The following is a 21,001-nucleotide window of genomic DNA, read 5'->3' as shown; positions in this document are numbered from 1 at the left end:
CCGCGGCCCGGTCCTCGACCAGGCCTCCACCCCCAGGAAGCAGCCCGTGACAGCTGACTAACACCCAGGTACCTATTTTACTGCTAGGTAACAGGGGCTTAGGGTGAAAGAAACTCTGCCCAATGTTTCTCGCCGGCGCCTGGGATCGAACCCAGGACCACAGGATCACAAGTCCAATGTGCTGTCCGCTCAGCCGACCGGCTCCCAAACTTCCAAAGCAAGGCTGAACTTCTCTCTCTGTATCACTGGGAAAGATACGATGTATCAGAAAGATGTATCTCTGTATCACTCTGTATGCCCAGAGAATGGACAGAAACTAGGAAACAGGCAGAAACTTCCACTAGGCTGGTTAAAGCAGCGGCCGTCCTCCCCTGACGCATTCCTCAATTTTAACATAGTGTATTAAAAATTGGTTTGTTCTCTATATAAATATTTATGTAATACATAAAAAAATGTATGTATAGTTAGGTTAGGTTAGGTTAGGTTAGGTTAGGTTAGGTTAGGTTAGGTTAGGTTAGGTGTTTAGGTTAGGTTAGGTGTTTAGGTTAGGTTAGGTTAGGTTAGGTTAGGTTAGGTTAGGTTAGGTTAGGTGTTTAGGTTAGGTTAGGTTAGGTTAGGTTAGGTTAGGTTAGGTTAGGTTAGGTGTTTAGGTTAGGTTAGGTTAGGTTAGGTTAGGTTAGGTTAGGTGTTTAGGTTAGGTTAGGTTAGGTTAGGTTAGGTTAGGTTAGGTTAGGCGTAGGTTAGGTTAGGTTAGGTTAGGTGTTTAGGTTCTGTTGGCGATTATTTGTACTGGTCGTACGTGGGTTATACATTTACAGCGTTGTGGTTCGAACAGAGGACGTGAGTGATGCACTTGTTCCGGAAGTGTTCGGACGTCATCAGTTCTAAATCGTGTGTAAACCGTTTTTCATTCATAAACGGGGTGGGGGGGGGGGATTTGCCGGCTGGGTTAACTAGCATTTGCCGTTTGTTGACGAGGATAAGTTGTAGTACTTTCATAATAGATTAGTTCACACTGAAGCTTTAGATCATCGACAACTGAGGCTTCACTAGAGAAGCATGGACAAAATATTTCATCCCGTCCTCATTAACAAACTCCAAACGCTAGTTAATCCAGCCAGTAAACTCCCCCTTCCCCCCCCCCCTCTACCTTTTTGGAACGAAAACACGGCTTTCACACACGACTCACAACTGATGACTTTCGAACACTTCTCAAACTAACGACCTTCATTTTGAGAAATTCGAACATTTCAAACTTCACTGACGACTTTTGTTCGAACCACAACGCTGTAAATACTTCACCCACGTAATTCAAATACAAATAATCACCAACAGAACCTAAACACCTAACCTAACCTAACCTAACCTAACCTAACCTAACCTAACCTAATCATACCTAAAACTTTAATATATATAATAACATTATTTTATATACAAGGGGCAATCCTATTAATTTTAATACACAATTCGTTCAAATCGATGAATACACGTCTTTGGAGGAACGGCCGCCGCTTTAACGAGCTTGGCCTGAGGACAGGTTGAAATATTTCACCTGCGTCTGTGATCGGAATAAGAAAGTAAAGGCCGTAGCACAGGTTTTCTATATGGTATAAATATTCCCACGAAACTATATACACAAATTTATAAACATTTTTTCTTCTTGCCACAAAAAAATTTAATATACCCGCCAAAAATGTATAACATGTCGATAATAACATATAATTACATTAATAAATAATAAACAATTAATAACAAAACTACACCATAGCTTTGTTATTAATATACACGGATATATACATAGATATATTCACGCTATATATATGTGAAAGCATCTATCCAGTGTAAATATTTCTTGGCAAAGGGAAGTGGTGAAAAACGACTCCACTTTCGACCGATCATATTGGACACACACCCCCACTTTCGACCAATCATATTGGACACACACCCCCCACTTTCAACCAATCATATTGGACACACACCCCCACTTTCGACCAATCATGTTGGACACACACCCCCACTTTCGGCCAATCATATTGGACACACACCCCCACTTTCGACCAATCATGTTGGACACACACCCCCACTTTCGACCAATCATATTGGACACACACCCCCCACTTTCAACCAATCATATTGGACACACACCCCCACTTTCGACCAATCATATTGGACACACACCCCCCACTTTCAACCAATCATATTGGACACACACCCCCCACTTTCAACCAATCATATTGGACACACACCCCCACTTTCGACCAATCATGTTGGACACACACCCCCACTTTCGACCAATCATATTGGACACACACCCCCCACTTTCAACCAATCATATTGGACACACACCCCCACTTTCGACCAATCATGTTGGACACACACCCCCACTTTCGGCCAATCATATTGGACACACACCCCCACTTTCGACCAATCATGTTGGACACACACCCCCACTTTCGACCAATCATATTGGACACACACCCCCACTTTCGACCAATCATGTTGGACACACACCCCCACTTTCGGCCAATCATATTGGACACACACCTCCACTTTAGACCAATCTTATTGGACACACACCCCCACTGTCGACCAATGATATTCTCAGAAACCAGGAAGGCTCGGCGCCCTTTCCCGCCACAAGATTTTGGCGGGAAGCCTCGCCGCCGTCATTTCAAATCGAGTCGCCATATTTGCTGTGAAGCCAACTCTCCCCACTTACCCACCGAACTTAAACTTCAACAATTCCAATTTTTGGCCATCACGCCTTCCTCTAAGAATACTTAAACGAAACCAGGTATCTTAGGGGTAATATACAAGTGTTTGTATGACGCTTAACAGGCGGTCGACTTAAGAATTCAAACGTGACTGGAGTTCAAACTGTCAAGAGGCTATGAACTGGGAGTACAAGAGCGCACGTACCTTTATGGTGGTGTGTCAACTGTCCCTCGAGGAGCTGTGGGAGACACTTACCTGTAAAGAAAGTATTTACAAATCAAAGTTGATACGCTCTCTCATCCAAGTGCTCAGGGTCGACCAATCCCTGCATCCAACACGACATTCAACGGCATGGTTGGCTAGTTAGTTTAACACACTACCGCGACGCCATTCAGTGCTTCCGACACGTTGACTAGATAAGAGTTTAAGCCAAATATTTCAGCCCGTCCTCCTGCTTTGGTAGTGCTTGTAGTCATGATAGTACATATGCCGACTTACAGCTAGGCATCCATCAGTCTCGGGAGACTATAATTACGCTCTAGTTGTCGGTCTGGAGTGGCCTCTCCAGGGTACAAAGCCAGGGTAGGCTGATATGAAGGAGAAGCTGTTACCCATGCAGCAGGTCTTCAACTCTAGTTGTCGGTCAGGAGTGGCCTCTCCAGGGTACATAGCCAGGGTAGGCTGATATGAAGGAGAAGCTGTTACCCATGCAGCAGGTCTTCAACTCTAGTTGTCGGTCAGGAGTGGCCTCTCCAGGGTACAAAGCCAGGGTAGGTTGATATGAAAGAGAAGCTGTTACCCATGCAGCAGGTCTTCAGTGCAAATTGCGTACAACGCAATTTAAAATTACAAATTGGGCATATTGAATTTAGACAAACCGGAAAAGAATTTTTATATATGTTGCACAGACAAACTAAAGTAACCTAACCTTCCTAGGCCTAATACACGCTATTTGAGGCCTAATACAGTACATATGTGTGCTATAGTAGGCGTAGGGGATATTTAAGTGTTGTTTTTTAGCTTCATATTTTTTGGACTATAAAATGAATAGTATAAAATTCCACTATCTAATTGCTAAGTATGTCAATATTTGTACTATGATGCACATAGTTGCAAAAAGTACTATTTAAACAGTACTATCTATCTTAAATGGGTTGAATATTTCGATATTGGCACGAGTGCCTGGCTTTAATTATAGTTTGACCAAAGTTGATTAAATTACTTGAATAAGTGATATATTATTACAGATAGAGAACCGAGAAGTTAAAAAGAAGCACTTTACGTTATTTCCTAATCAACTATGATTGTAATGGACGGCCCTTAAGAGTGAATGAGTAGTTTAAGATTACCTAGGTTATCCTGAGGTTATCTTAGAGGTTATCTTGAGATGATTTAGGGGCTTAGTGTCCCCGCGGCCCGGTCCTCGACCAGGCCTCCTTTTTGTTACACACCCGCAGGAAGCAGCCCGTAGCAGCTATCTAACTCCCAGGTACCTATTTACTACTAGGTAAACAGGTGCATCAGGGATGAGAGAAACTGTCCATTTGTTTCTGCCTCCGCTGGGTTCGAACCCGAAACCTGAGGACTACGAATCCCCAGTGCTATATATATATATATATATATATATATATATATATATATATATATATATATATATATATATATATATATATATACATATATGTATATACGCAAATTTGGAAATTACCTCCAAGCATAAAAGGTTTATTAGATTTTGTATGTGAAGGATGCTAAGATGATTGTGGTAAGATTTGCTCACCTTGTCATGGTGGAAGATTGTTCCTCTTGGAGATGTGCCTCTTGGAGATGTGCTTCTTGGAGATGTGCCTCTTGGAGATGTGCCTCTTGGAGATGTGCTTCTTGGAGATGTGCCTCTTGGAGATGTTCCTCTTGGAGATGTGCCTCTTGGAGATGTGCCTCTTGGCATCTTGTCTGAAATAGCGGATCAATATTAATCATATGTCACATTAATTAAATTAATTAAATTTAAAAATAAAACTTAAACAAAAAAAATAATTGATCTAAACACCAATAGTTATGTTCTTCTAACCTTTATAGGTCTCTACAACATGTCATGGTTCCTAATACTATGTTTAATAATGTTTAAAAATCACTTACAAAAGTTCCATCTACCCTACAACAGTCAACATTAGTAACATGATCTACTTCCCGCAAGTAGTTCAACATGATGATAACATGATCTACTTCCCGGAAGTAGTTCAACATGATGATAACATGATCTACTTCCCGGAAGTAGTTCAACATTAGTAACATGATCTACTTCCCGGAAGTAGTTCAACATTAGTAACATGATCTACTTCCCGCAAGTAGTTCAACATTAGTAACATGATCTACTTCCCGCAAGTAGTTCAACATTAGTAACATGATCTACTTCCCGCAAGTAGTTCAACATTAGTAACATGATCTACTTCCCGGAAGTAGTTCAACATTAGTAACATGATCTACTTCCCGCAAGTAGTTCAACATGATTGGTAACATGATCTACTTCCCGCAAGTAGTTCAACATTAGTAACATGATCTACTTCCCGCAAGTAGTTCAACATGATGATAACATGATCTACTTCCCGCAAGTAGTTCAACATTAGTAACATGATCTACTTCCCGCAAGTAGTTCAACATTAGTAACATGATCTACTTCCCGCAAGTAGTTCAACATTAGTAACATGATCTACTTCCCGCAAGTAGTTCAACATTAGTAACATGATCTACTTCCCGCAAGTAGTTCAACATTAGTAACATGATCTACTTCCCGCAAGTAGTTCAACATTAGTAACATGATCTACTTCCCGCAAGTAGTTCAACATTAGTAACATGATCTACTTCCCGCAAGTAGTTCAACATTAGTAACATGATCTACTTCCCGCAAGTAGTTCAACATTAGTAACATGATCTACTTCCCGGAAGTAGTTCAACATTAGTAACATGATCTACTTCCCGGAAGTAGTTCAACATGATAGTAACATGAACTTGACGGTAACATGAACTTCTTCCCGGAAGTAGTTGAACGTGATAACATGAACTTCTTCCCGGAAGTAGTTCACCATGATTAGTAACATGTACCAATATTAACGCCAGTTTACAGGGATCAATACTGGCTGATAATATCACTTTGTCCCGCTAACTAACCACGTTATCTCTTATCACGTAATTACTCTACCCATCACAAATTGTCAATAATAACCGCGAGACAAAATACCAATTAACCTTTCCGTTAAGTCAGTTCAAACTGAACTGAAACCCAATTTTCGATTCAAAATTATAATGAGCGGATGAGGCTATCTGGTAGGCCTAGTTGTAATCATGCGTGACGTAATTTGCATTTGATTAAAAAAAAACGCAATTCCTCTGGGAGTTAGGCCTAATTATTAGGCCTACCACACCATACAACTCTATAGTAATGAATTTATTCGTGAATAGTCACGGGTGATATGATTTTTTTCATATATTCATTAATCATTGCATGGTTATATTTCACATTATATTCATTTTAATCATTTCGAAGACCCAGTTTTGACATTTTAAACCCGGCAGATGTTGTATCGTATTCATGCATATATATATATATATATATATATATATATATATATATATATATATATATATATATATATATATATATATATATATATATATATATATATATATATATAAGTGAATATAGTACTCAAATATTCTTTTATTTTTGCATTTCACTTCAATATTTAATAATAATAATAATAATGATAATAAAAGGATTTTTAAAAATTGACTAATTGTATTCCTTGCACACAGCTAGGCTATCTGATTTAATCAATTAACAATTATACCACATATTCACATGAACAACCAAAGAATATATACACTTATACTTACGACACACACACACACACACAGTGGTGTATATACCATCAGATTCCCCAATCGTATATGCCATTACACTCTAGAAATAATGTAATAGCGGCATTTCGTGTTGGGTGTCTACAGTTTCAAGCCAAATTTCTGGAATTTGGCTTAACCAAAAAAAAAAAAAAGCCAAAGCCACGAATCTGTAAATACAGGATAATGCCGATGTTTGGATTCCTCTCTGGACCATGCAAAAGAAGACAGTTGTTCTTATGGTCGATGGTCGAAGCCTCGTCGCAGTTCTAAATCATCTAACTAGGCTAATTTGCTCAAATAAATACTTATCTATATTATCTTTTCCCCTCCTGTATTTTTGTTATAGAGTAACGATGGAGAGCGACAGGCGAAGGCAAAAATGACATACATATAGTGTCAGTTATGATAGGAGATCTGTCCGCCTTGTGAGATGCGAGTGTGTGAGTCTTGGGAAGGTAAGATAAGCTTGCTCTCTCTTGCCAGGTGGCAGACGAGGGCTCTTCTGGGGTCTTAGTGTTTACTTAGACTCTTGTGGGTAGGAGGGGGTCGAGAAGGGCGGGGGGGAAAGGGGGGGTAGAAGACACAGGGGGGGCAGGAAGGGGTAGTAGAAGACACAGGGAGGCGGGAAGGGGGGGTAGAGGACACAGGGAGGTTCAAAGGGGGGTGTAGAAGACACAGGAAGGCGGGAAGGGGGGTAGAGGACACAGGGAGGCGGGAAGGGGGGTTGAAGACACAGGGAGGCGGGAAGGGGGTAGAAGACACAGGGAGGCGGGAAGGGGTGGTAGAAGACACAGGGAGGCGGGAAGGGGGGGTAGAAGACACAGGGAGGCGGGAAGGGGGGGGGGTAGAAGACACAGGGAGGCGGGAAGGGGGGGTAGAAGACACAGGGAGGCGGGAAGGGGGGGTAAAAGACACAGGGAGGCGGGAAGGGGGTAGAAGACACAGGGAGGCGGGAAGGGGGGGGGTAGAAGACACAGGGAGGCGGGAAGGGGGGGTAGAAGACACAGGGAGGCGGGAAGGGGGGGTTGAAGACACAGGGAGGCGGGAAGGGGGGTAGAAGACACAGGGAGGCGGGAAGGGGGGGTAGAAGACACAGGGAGGCGGGAAGGGGGGGTAGAAGACACAGGGAGGCGGGAAGGGGTGGTAGAAGACACAGGGAGGCGGGAAGGGGGGGTAGAAGACACAGGGAGGCGGGAAGGGGGGGGTAGAAGACACAGGGAGGCGGGAAGGGGGGGTAGAAGACACAGGGAGGCGGGAAGGGGGGGTTGAAGACACAGGGAGGCGGGAAGGGGGGGTTGAAGACACAGGGAGGCGGGAAGGGGGGGTAGAAGACACAGGGAGGCGGGAAGGGGGGGTTGAAGACACAGGGAGGCGGGAAGGGGGGGGTAGAAGACACAGGGAGGCGGGAAGGGGGGGTTGAAGACACAGGGAGGCGGGAAGGGGGGGTAGAAGACACAGGGAGGCGGGAAGGGGGGGGTTGAAGACACAGGGAGGCGGGAAGGGGGGGTTGAAGACACAGGGAGGCGGGAAAGGAGGGGTAGAAGACACAGGGAGGCGGGAAGGGGGGGTAGAAGACACAGGGAGGCGGGAAGGGGGGGTAGAAGACACAGGGAGGCGGGAAGGGGGGGTAGAAGACACAGGGAGGCGGGAAGGGGGGGGTAGAAGACACAGGGAGGCGGGAAGGGGGGTAGAAGACACAGGGAGGCGGGAAGGGGGGGGTAGAAGACACAGGGAGGCGGGAAGGAGGGGTAGAAGACACAGGGAGGCGGGAAGGGGGGGTTGAAGACACAGGGAGGCGGGAAGGGGGGGTAGAAGACACAGGGAGGCGGGAAGGGGGGGTTGAAGACACAGGGAGGCGGGAAGGGGGGGTAGAAGACACAGGGAGGCGGGAAGGGGGGGGGTTGAAGACACAGGGAGGCGGGAAGGGGGGGGTAGAAGACAAAGGGAGGCGGGAAGGGGGGTAGAAGACACAGGGAGGCGGGAAGGGGGGGGGGTAGAAGACACAGGGAGGCGGGAAGGGGGGGGGTAGAAGACACAGGGAGGCGGGAAGGGGGGGTAGAGGACACAGGGAGGCGGGAAGGGGGGATAGAAGACACAGGGAGGCTGGAAGGGGGGGGTAGAAGACACAGGGAGGCGGGAAGGGGGGGGGGTAGAAGGGGTAGAAGACACAGGGAGGCGGGAAGGGGGGGTAGAAGACACAGGGAGGCGGGAAGGGGGGTAGAAGACACAGGGAGGCGGGAAGGGGGGGGGTTGAAGACACAGGGAGGCGGGAAGGGGGGGTTGAAGACACAGGGAGGCGGGAAGGGGGGTAGAAGACACAGGGAGGCGGGAAGGGGGGGGGTTGAAGACACAGGGAGGCGGGAAGGGGGGGTAGAAGACACAGGGAGGCGGGAAGGGGGGGGGTTGAAGACACAGGGAGGCGGGAAGGGGGGGTAGAAGACACAGGGAGGCGGGAAGGGGGGGTTGAAGACGCGGGAGGGGGGGTAGAAGACACAGGGAGGCGGGAAGGGGAAGTAGAAGACACAGGGGGGGGGCGGGAAGGGGTAGTAGAAGACACAGGGAGGCGGAAAGGGGTAGTAGAAGACACAGGAAGGCGGGAAGGAGAGTAGAAGACACAGGGGGGGGGGCGGGAAGGGGGAGTAGAAGACACAGGAAGACAAGAAGGGGGGGTGAATGACCCCCCCCCCTTCCCCCCCTACTAACTACCAAAGTCCCCAGTACGAGGCTTCAAGCCAGCACTCCAAATTACCTTACCTCTATGTTTTAAGTCACACTTTTCCTTGCTCTTTGTTTCCCCCTTAGCAGCCAACACTTTACGGGCTACTTCACACACACACTTTTGAACCACACTTTTCACTACATAATCCATCACACACACATACAGGAAGAGTGTGGACGAGGCAGCTTGGCGCGCAAATGCTTGTTTACCCGCCCGCTCAGCTGACCAATGATGACGTCAACACGTGCGCTTGTCCGCTCTCATGTGTTTAAGTCCAATAGTTTATCTTCTGTGAAACGTATGACGGCGAAGGAAAAGCTAACAAAATTAAAAATCATCAAAATTTGAGCTTTATTTTCATACATTTGACCTTAATGTATTTTATGGATGCGAAAATATATATGGATTATAATTACGACAATATATCTATTAAATTTGGGACATTGATATCAGAAACGTTTCAAACCCCGTTTTCTTTTCATAACTTAATACCCGCTATAATATATATTTATTTGTATATATATATATATATATATATATATATATATATATATATATATATATATATATATATATATATATATATATATATATATATATATATATATATATATATACGTAGTTTCTTATAACATTATGTAAAAAAATGGACCTCTGTATTTCTGGCCTTGTAATTAGTTTAATATTTTGAAATTAAATGAAGGGAAATGATATTGAGGTTTTTGTAGTGTATGGATGTTGGAATTATATAAGTGTGTGGTGTTTCTGTGCTTGCGGGGGTTGAGCTCTGGCTCTTTGGTCCCGCCTCTCAACCGTCAATCAACAGGTGTACAGGTTTTTGAGTCTACTGGGCTCTATCATATCTACGCTTGAAACTGTGTATGGGGTCAGCCTCCACCACATCACTGCCTAATGCATTCCATTTGCTAACTACTCTGACACTGTGTGTGTGTGTGTGTACGTATTTGGTTGTATTTCCGTGTATGTGTGAGTCTGTGTACATGTATATCATTGTATGACAACCCTGATATCATACATACATGAATATCTTCAGTATTCCACAACGGCCAGCATACAATCCTAAATATCACAGCTTTAAAGCTGTTCGCAGGGGGGGATGCTTCCTCATTAATTAAACCAACGTTTAAAAGATACTTTTTAAAAGATACCTAAAAAAAAAAACTAGTGTTTGAGCCATGCAGATGGTGTCATCCTCCCTCACAGCCTAGCCTGACCAACACAATTTAAAACAGCGAGACACAAAAAATTTAAGCGCACTCGCTTTATTTCCTCTTAAGCTTCAGCATTAGCTGCAGTAATGCAAGCATTGTACAAGATTTGCAACATGCATTTCTGCCCATGCTGCTGAGGACGCTGGTATTCGGGGGTTGAAATCCCCCCCCCATCCCCCACAAGATAAAGTTGACACCCCCTCCCTACTGAGCCCATTCAGAGTAATCCTCCAATGCTAATTTAAAATTTCTTTCATGCAATTTCGAGATGGAAAAATTACAACACAAAACTGAGCCTTAAATAACAGATTAAACAACACTTGTGGCTGGAGCTGTAACATATGATGCCCCGGGAAGGGGGTCTCGTAGTAGAGTTGGCTTCGTTCTCTACTCACAATCAATTTAGGATCTCGGGTTCGATTCTCGAGCGAGACAGATACGCTTCGGTAGGGGGGTGGGGGAGCACGTTTCCTTTCACCTAATGCATCTCTTCATCCAGCAGTAAATAGGTAGTTAGACAACTGTTGTGGGGGTTGCCTCTTAGGGATATATATATACTTGCAGGCCTCCTGTCCCCAACAAAACTAATTAATTATGATAACCTTTGGCAAGAATTACCGCAGCCTAAAACAGCATTCATTAAAGTATCTAGACTAAGATTTTTTTTAGAAAATAAAAATTGTTGTCAAAAAATAAATATGGATCCTAAAAAAATGTCGATTTACAAAAGTTGTAATGGAGGCTTCATGAGAGCAGACCTCATAAATCACCAGCACACGCAGGAGGAATAACTGAAAGGATAGGATATATAGGATAGGAAAGGATATATAGGAGAGGATAGAATAACTGAAAGGATAGTAATAGAACGAAAAATCTAATTACAGAGGCGGTATCGTATTGATCTTTCGTCCGTAATTAGCATTTATGGAGGTACCTTTTGCTGAGATTATGAAATTTGAGTAATGAACTCGTAATTAAAGTGGCTACGCCATTTGTGGGTCGAGTGATTGGTTTGAATGAACGTGGACAAAGAAAATTTTTGTCCACGTTCAGGAACGTGAACAAAAATGCCTTTCGAGCGCTATATTCCTCTCTTGTCAGACCACTGCTGTATGCTTACGGGCATGACCTACGAGTATGCTCCTCCGGGCATGAGACTATTACCTTAAGAAACACAAAACAGTATTAGAAATAGTTAAAAAGAATATATATGCCTAGACGCATTGCGTATCTAAGGGGACTAGGCTATGGAGAAAGACTGAAGGAACGGGACCTCACTACACTGCAAGAAGGCATAAGGTAGACATGATAACAACGTTCAAGATACTAAAGAGGGATTGACAAAGTAGATATGAGAGGCAATGTTCAAATTGAGAATCAGAAAAACGAGGAGATATAATAGGAAATTGGAAACAGAGGAATTAGTGTTAGAAAGAACTAAATGAGAAAGTTGTCGAAGTCAATTCGATAAATAGTTTTATATGTAAACATGATTAGATAATGATGATGATAAACATGATTGGGATCTAGGCATTCCAATCTCTGCTGTAAAAACCGTAATATTTCAAGAAATTACAGAAGACAAGAGAGCAGTCACTAACACACAAATGCCAGAAAGCACATAAGGAACTATGACATATCTAGAACCGAGAATTACATGTACGCACAGCATAAAACATCCACGAGACAGTATGACATTGTAATTGTCAGAATTAGGCTAGGATATCGATATCTATGGCAGGTGGCAGCAGGAAATGAATCTCCCCCAATGGTGAACATTCTAAATTGTAAACAATGTGAACAAAAGCTGGGACATACTCTCCAACACTATATCTGTGATTGTCCTGTTATCAGTGACTTCAGATCAAATGGATGTGTCACAAAGGAAAGGTTGATGATATTCTTGAGAGATATAAGAATTTTGCACCAAGACTGTAATATTTTGTTGAATTATCCGTATAACTAGGTCATAAAAGTATTTGTGTACGTCTGATACCATACCACTTGTGAAGGAGGAAATGTACATGTTTATCTCTCAGAATGTTTGGTAATGTGTTTATTGTTTGTGATGTGTGTCTATGTATGTATTAACACGTTGTACTGAACGGGGTGAGAATAGCTTGAGCTACCTCATCCCTTTGTGTGTATTTTACCTCAATAAACTTATTTCAATTTCAATTTCAATTTCAGTTTCAGACCAAATGGTATGAGGTACTTTCACCTTTGCAATTACTTCATACACTTAGGAATATTATCTGCATTGTACTAACGATGGTCTAAAGGCGGGGCTTACGAGCAGATGCTCGATCCTGTAAGCACAAGTAGATGAATACACTAGGTGAATACAACTAGGTCAATACACTAGGTGAATACAACTAGGTGAATACACACCGTCAATTCGCTTGGAAAAACTCAATATCATTTCTCATTTAATCTCGAAAAAACTCAAATAATTATAATGGCCGAAATATAAAGCTGTATTTTGATAGCTTTGTCAATCAAATTAAAAAAAAATATAATATAAATTTGTTTTAGATGAGCGTATGTCAATTTTTGAAAAGAAAACGAGATTTTGATGTGATTTCCTGTTCTGTCACTAATATTCTGTTAATATGGTATCGTAATTCATATCTTCGCCTTCGTAAGAACAATTATGGTATATGTGTGAAAATAAAGATAAAATTCCAATGTTTCGCATAACCTAAATGTCACTGAAGTCTGAAAACATATTAGTGCGGACAAGCGCACGCGGTGACGTCATTACTGGTCAGCTGAGCGCCAGGTAAACAAAGATTTTTCGCGCGCTGTTCCGTGAACACTCTTCGTGTATGCCTAAGTAGTGAAAAGTGCGGTGAAAAGTGTGAGAAGGAGACCGTAAAGTGTTTGCTGCTGCTTCACAGACGAGGAAAGTGCAACATGAGAGGTGAGGCAATTTTTAAGTTTGAGTTCATAGCCTAAATTTTTAGAGGATCGGGTAATTGTGAGGTTATTGAAATCATGATGCCGCTGAAAGCCTATATAATCTTGCCAGTTCTCTGTCATATGACACTTTTGAAGTTACTGTCAGCTTAGGCCTACAGCACCACGTGTTCCAACCGTCTACCACTCTGCAAAAGTGAATTTTCAATTTTTTTTTGTGTTCGGCAGCATTTTTTCCTTAGTTTGAACCAATATGTCCTCTTGTTTGCTGACGTTGGAGTTTTCAGAAAAGGTCTTCTTTGTCAATTTGGTCGATTCCTGGTACTATTTTGTACGTAGTGATCATATCACCTCATTTTTGTTCTTCTATCTTCTACCTTTAGCATATTTAACACCTCTAGCCTATCTATTGCTCCTGTTTTCACCTTGCTCTTGTATATTATGTGTATTTTCACGGGTGTATTCAGCTGTATAGTCAGATGTATAACTATATGTATAGTCAGGTGTCTACCCAATTGTATGGTCAAATGCCAAGATAGGAGTATTGTCATGTATATAGATAAGTGTATGGTGTATAATCATAAATATATTCATATGTATAGTGAAGTATACATATATGCAAGGTACATAGTTAAGTGTATGACCAAATATTGAGTTAAATGTATTGCAAAATGGATGGTTAATTGTAAGAGCAAGTGCATAATGAAGCCATTTAATTGAGTTGTATTTATATTTAAAATGCATGATATTAAATTAAATTTTCTATAGCAATTTTCACATAAAAAAAACACCTGAGGATTGAGCAGTAAACTTCGACTAGTGACAGCAGTCGGGAGTGTTGCCCACTAGCAGTGCATGATAATATTCACCGAGAGTCATATCAAGCCGCTGTTTGATGTGATAATTTTACCTTTTTTTATGTTAATTTCCATTGGATCAACAATGGGGTGGCTTGGGTCAGCAATGGGGGGGCTTGGGTCAGCAATAGGGGGGGCTTGGGTCAGCAATGGGGGGGCTTGGGTCAGCAAATGGGGGGGCTTGGGTCAGCAATAGGGGGGGCTTGGGTCAGCAATGGGGGGGCTTGGGTCAGCAATAGGGGGGGCTTGGGTCAGCAATGGGGGGGCTTGGGTCAGCAATGGGGGGGCTTGGGTCAGCAATGGGGGGCTTGAGAATCTTCACGATGTAACTTCTGCGTAAAAAGGTTGAAAATAAAATTTGCAGATTATAGTTATAATCAGTTTTGGGAAAAGTATAAATCCCATTGTCTCATTGGGGAGGTAAGGGAGAAAGAGAGAGGGAGGGGGAGGGAAGGAGGGAGGTAATTGGAGAGAGAGAGAGGGAGGGGGAGGGAAGGAGGGAGGTAATTGGAGAGAGAGAGAGGGAGGGGGAGGGAAGGAGGGAGGTAATTGGGGAGAGAGAGAGGGAGGGGGAGGGAAGGAGGGAGGTAATTGGGGAGAGAGAGAGGGAGGGGGAGGGAAGGAGGGAGGTAATTGGGGAGAGAGAGAGGGAGGGGGAGGGAAGGAGGGAGGTAATTGGAGAGAGAGAGAGGGAGGGGGAGGGAAGGAGGGAGGTAATTGGAGAGAGAGAGAGATAAAGTGTGTGTGAGAGAGAGAGAGCGATAAAGTGTGAGAGAGAGAGAGAGATAAAGTGTGTGAGATAGAGAGATAGATAGAGAGAAGAAAAATGTAAGTGTAGGAGAGGGGGGGGGGGAGAAGAATATAGGTAAAAGAGCTTCTCAAATAATATCTCTACACAGTATAGCTACACACCAGCTTCAGGACAGCTTCACAACTACACCTGCAGCTTCAGCACAGCTACACAACTACACCTGCAGCTTCACCACAGCTACACAACTACACCTGCAGCTTCACCACAGCTACACAGCTACACCTGCAGCTTCAGCACAGCTACACAACTACACCTGCAGCTTCACCACAGCTACACAGCTACACCTGCAGCTTCACCACAGCTACACAGCTACACCTGCAGCTTCACCACAGCTACACAGCTACACCTGCAGCTTCAGCACAGCTACACAACTACACCTGCAGCTTCACCACAGCTACACAGCTACACCTGCAGCTTCACCACAGCTACACAGCTACACCTGCAGCTTCACCACAGCTACACAACTACACCTGCAGCTTCAGCACAGCTACACAACTACACCTGCAGCTTCAGCACAGCTACACAGCTACACCTGCAGCTTCAGGACAGCTACACAACTACACCTGCAGCTTCAGCACAGCTACACAGCTACACCTGCAGCTTCAGCACAGCTACACAGCTACACCTGCAGCTTCAGGACAGCTACACACCAGCTTCAGCACAGCTACACAGCTACACCTGCAGCTTCAGGACAGCTACACAACTACACTTGCAGCTTCAGCACAGCTACACAACTACACCTGCAGCTTCAGCACAGCTACACAACTACACCTGCAGCTTCAGCACAGCTACACAACTACACCTGCAGCTTCAGCACAGCTACACAGCTACACCTGCAGCTTCAGCACAGCTACACAACTACACCTGCAGCTTCAGCACAGCTACACAACTACACCTGCAGCTTCAGCACAGCTACACAACTACACCTGCAGCTTCAGCACAGCTACACAACTACACCTGCAGCTTCAGGACAGCTACACAACTACACTTGCAGCTTCAGCACAGCTACACAACTACACCTGCAGCTTCAGCACAGCTACACAACTACACCTGCAGCTTCAGCACAGCTACACAACTACACCTGCAGCTTCAGCACAGCTACACAGCTACACCTGCAGCTTCAGCACAGCTACACAACTACACCTGCAGCTTCAGCACAGCTACACAACTACACCTGCAGCTTCAGCACAGCTACACAACTACACCTGCAGCTTCTACACAGCTACACCTGCAGCTTCAGCACAGCTACACAACTACACCTGCAGCTTCAGCACAGCTACACCTGCAGCTTCAGCACAGCTACACAGCTACACCTGCAGCTTCAGCACAGCTACACAACTACACCTGCAGCTTCAGCACAGCTACACAACTACACCTGCAGCTTCTACACAGCTACACCTGCAGCTTCAGCACAGCTACACAACTACACCTGCAGCTTCAGGACAGCTACACAACTACACCTGCAGCTTCTACACAGCTACACCTGCAGCTTCAGCACAGCTACACAACTACACCTGCAGCTTCAGCACAGCTACACAACTACACCTGCAGCTTCAGCACAGCTACACCTGCAGCTTCAGGACAGCTACACAACTACACCTGCAGCTTCAGCACAGCTACACAGCTACACCTGCAGCTTCAGGACAGCTACACACCAGCTTCAGCACAGCTACACAGCTACACCTGCAGCTTCAGCACAGCTACACCTGCAGCTTCAGGACAGCTACACAACTACACCTGTAGCTTCAGCACAGCTACACAACTACACCTGCAGCTTCAGGACAGCTACACAACTACACCTGCAGCTTCAGGACAACTACACAACTACACTCCAGCTTCAGGACAGCTTCACAACTACACCTGCAGCTTCAGCACAGCTACACAACTACACTCCAGCTTCAGGACAGCTTCACAACTACACCTGCAGCTTCAGGACAGCTACACAACTACACTCCAGCTTCAGGACAGCTTCACAACTACACCTGCAGCTTCAGGACAGCTTCACAACTACACTTGCAGCTTCAGCACAGCTACACAACTACACTCCAGCTTCAGGACAGCTTCACAACTACACCTGCAGCTTCAGGACAACTACACAACTACACTCCAGCTTCAGGACAGCTTCACAACTACACCTGCAGCTTCAGTACAGCTACACAATACACTCCAGCTTCAGGACAGCTACACAACTACACCTGCAGCTTCAGCACAGTTACACAACTACACCTGCAGCTTCAGCACAGCTACACAGCTACACCTGCAGCTTCAGCACAGTTACACAACTACACCTGCAGCTTCAGCACAGCTACACAGCTACACCTGCAGCTTCAGCACAGCTACACAGCTACACCTGCAGCTTCACCACAGCTACACAACTACACCTGCAGCTTCAGCACAGCTACACAACTACACCTGCAGCTTCACCACAGCTACACAACTACACCTGCAGCTTCAGGACAGCTACACAACTACACTCCAGCTTCAGGACAGCTTCACAACTACACCTGCAGCTTCAGGACAGCTACACAACTACACTCCAGCTTCAGGACAGCTTTACAACTACACCTGCAGCTTCAGGACAGGTACACAAACTCACCTGTAATTATGTTTGGCTAATGAGCGTTATATTGACTCGAAACATCAATGAAAAGTTCCCTCCATTATTGGCCTTTCTGATGACCGTTAATATACGAGTCACTCTAAACGGATATATACACACACGGGTGTTTGTTTGTTAGTGTTATTGTTGCATGTTTGTGTGTGTGTTTGCTTTCTGGTTGTATGTTTTGTTTGTGTGTGGATGTGTATATATATATATATATATATATATATATATATATATATATATATATATATATATATATATATATATATATATATATATATATATATATATACACCTGTATACATTGCATTGCATTGGAGGCCGCGGCCTCCACACCCAGCCGCGGCCTCCACACCCAGCCGCAGCCTCCACACCCAGCTGATGCCTCCACACCCAGCCGCGGCCTCCACACCCAGCCGCGGCCTCCACACCCAGCTGATGCCGCCACACCCAGCTGATGCCTCCACACCCAGTTGATGCCTCCACACCCAGCCGCGGCCTCCACACCCAGTTGCTGGCTCCACACCCAGTTGCTGGCTCCACACCCAGTTGATGCCTCCACACCCAGTTGCTGGCTCCACACCCAGCTGATGCCTCCACACCCAGTTGATGCCTCCACACCCAGCCGCGGCCTCCACACCCAGTTGCTGGCTCCACACCCAGTTGCTGGCTCCACACCCAGTTGATGCCTCCACACCCAGTTGCTGGCTCCACACCCAGTTGATGCCTCCACACCCAGTTGCTGGCTCCACACCCAGTTGTTGGCTCCACACCCAGTTGCTTGGCCATGACCCAGTGTGTTTGCTCCCCTCTATAGAATAATGCACAGTTTAACTCTGCCAACCGAGTTGAAATGGAAGGGGTCCCAGCGGTCGGGCAGGACTCCACAAGCCTTGAGGTGCCAACAACTGCTCCTAAAAGAGGTTTCTGCCGAGTATGCAACAAAAACACCGCCATAAACTCCAACGGTGGTGTTATCCGCTTTCACACCTTCAACGAGGAAAGATGCAGTGGTTCCCACCAGCTTCCGAAGGGAAGCAATGGCCAGCTGCCATTAACAGTTAGGGAAGAGACTCCCATTAACCTAATCTCATCTGAGAACCTCACCCAAGCGATCATAGCGACGTCTGCTAGAACATTACCACACATCCCAAAAGCAGCCCGCCCAAATGCAGCAGCCAAACTTTGTAATCTTCTGAAAAGGGTCAATGACGCGCCGGAAAACATTCAAGCGTGGCATAATGTCCTTCTGTTTGGCAATGTATGCCTCACCGTCCCTCCAAGGAGGGACAAATCACTTGCTTCCTCGGTCCTGAGGGCGATAAATGAATACCCAAGGGGGGACAACCTAGTTCGCCTGCCTCTGCGAGCAAAACACACCCACCGCAGAAATGGTAACACCAACATACCGGAAAAGTACAAAATCAGAGCACAAATCACCAAGAAATTTGAAGAGGGAAATACCGCAAGTGCTATTAGAGTCCTCACCAGTGACGAGAAAATTGCTCCTCGAAACTCAGCCACAGCATGGGCCCTGCAAAGCAAGCACCCACCCAGAGCCCCTCAAGGCGACAACATCGTTCCGCCATCAGCCGACACCATTTCAGTCCCATTAACCGTTGGTGAATCTGAGGTCTACAAAGCAGCCCTTTCTTTTCCACCTGGGTCAGCAGGCGGCTTTACAGGGTTAAAACCTCAACATATCAAGCAAATGTTAAATCCTGCGGTTGGTGATGCTGCACAAGATCTTCTTATGGAACTCACAAGGTTCGTCAACATGTGTCTGGCTGGTGAGATACCTGAGGTCATCAGGCCTCTCTTTTTTGGTGCCTCCCTCTGTGCTCTCAAAAAGAAGGACGAAGGAATCAGGCCAATCGCTGTTGGCAACACTCTCCGACGCCTGATTGCCAAGGCTGCTACGAGGGTTGTCAGCCAGCAAGCGGCTGAATTGCTGAAACCAATCCAGCTAGGATTTGGAATCCCCCAAGGCTGTGAAGCGGCTGCCCATGCAGCACGAGCATACATCACAAACATTTCTGATGAAAAGGCCCTGCTCAAACTGGACTTTAAGAATGCCTTCAACATGGTAAGAAGAGATGCAGTACTTTGTGCCGTACATCGCCATTTCCGGCCCCTCTACCCGTTCATACTATCGTGCTACAGTGGCGAGTCAAAACTGCTCTTTGGTGAACATGAAATCAGATCATGTGAAGGTGTTCAGCAAGGTGATCCTCTTGCTCCCCTTCTTTTCTGCTTAGTCTTAAAAGAAATCACCGAAAGCTTGTCCAGCGAGTTCAACATCTGGTTTTTGGATGATGGCACTATAGCTGGCACCGTAGACCACCTCTTGTCAGATATCAGGAAAATAAGGGAGCAAGAAGTAAGCCTGGGTCTCGTCCTGAACCCTTCCAAGTGTGAAGTAGTCTCCTCCAACCCAGACATCGTAGCTAGAATAAGGTCTGCCTTGCCTGGAGCCCATGTCATTAGGGCCGAGAACAGCACCCTCCTTGGAGCTCCCCTCGGGTCTAACGCCATTGAGGAGATCCTCGACAAGAAAATCGCAGACCTTAGGAGGATGGAAGACAGAATAGGTGACATCGATGCCCACGATGCTTTTTATCTCCTCACCAAATGCCTATCCCTTCCGAGGCTAACCTACTTTCTGAGGTGCGCCCCATCTTACAACAACCCAAAGCTTGACGAGTATGACCTCCTACTGAAGACCATGCTGGAAAAAACGAATGCCAGTGGAAACAAGCCACTCTTCCTGTCAGGCTCGGTGGCTTGGGTGTCCGCACCGCCACCCAAATTGCTGTCCCAGCCTTCCTGTCTTCCTCCTCAGCATCAGATGACCTGGTTAAGGAAATTCTACCTGACACCCTGAGTGATGTAGCGGGAATACAGGACCCCCACTACACGGAATGCGACATGAAATGGGGTGCCATGACAGACCCAGCACTCAGACCAGCCATGCCGAAAGCCAAGAAACAATCCAGTTGGGACAGCCCCATTGTAGACAAAGAAGCCACAGCTTTGCTGGAGGCAGCAACAACCCCCAGTGATCGTGCACGCCTCACAGCTGTGCAGGCTCCCCATGCAGGGGACTTCCTTCTGGCAGTCCCTATGTCTGCGACAGGCACACGTCTTGATCCGCAGGAGCTCCGTATTGCAGTCGCTCTCCGCCTTGCTGCCCCTATCCACACTGTTCACAGGTGTATTTGCGGCGAGGCAGATGCTGACGAA

General features: G+C 45.5%; 1 protein-coding gene across 1 annotated transcript; it reads left to right on the top strand.

Annotated features, from left to right (window-relative positions):
* Positions 1-4,893: 4,893 nt before the first annotated feature.
* Positions 4,894-17,755, top strand: LOC138353729 (uncharacterized). The gene is made up of 2 exons (XM_069307116.1): positions 4,894-4,989; positions 15,242-17,755. The coding sequence occupies exons 1-2, from the start codon at positions 4,894-4,896 to the stop codon at positions 17,753-17,755; spliced, it is 2,610 nt and encodes an 869-aa protein (XP_069163217.1).
* Positions 17,756-21,001: the final 3,246 nt, after the last annotated feature.

This window comes from Procambarus clarkii, chromosome 59 (genome assembly GCF_040958095.1).
Source record: "Procambarus clarkii isolate CNS0578487 chromosome 59, FALCON_Pclarkii_2.0, whole genome shotgun sequence".
Classification (NCBI taxonomy): domain Eukaryota; kingdom Metazoa; phylum Arthropoda; class Malacostraca; order Decapoda; family Cambaridae; genus Procambarus; species Procambarus clarkii.
The sequence above is the reverse complement of the archived record's forward strand: the minus strand, read 5'-3'. Positions and strand labels throughout refer to the sequence as shown.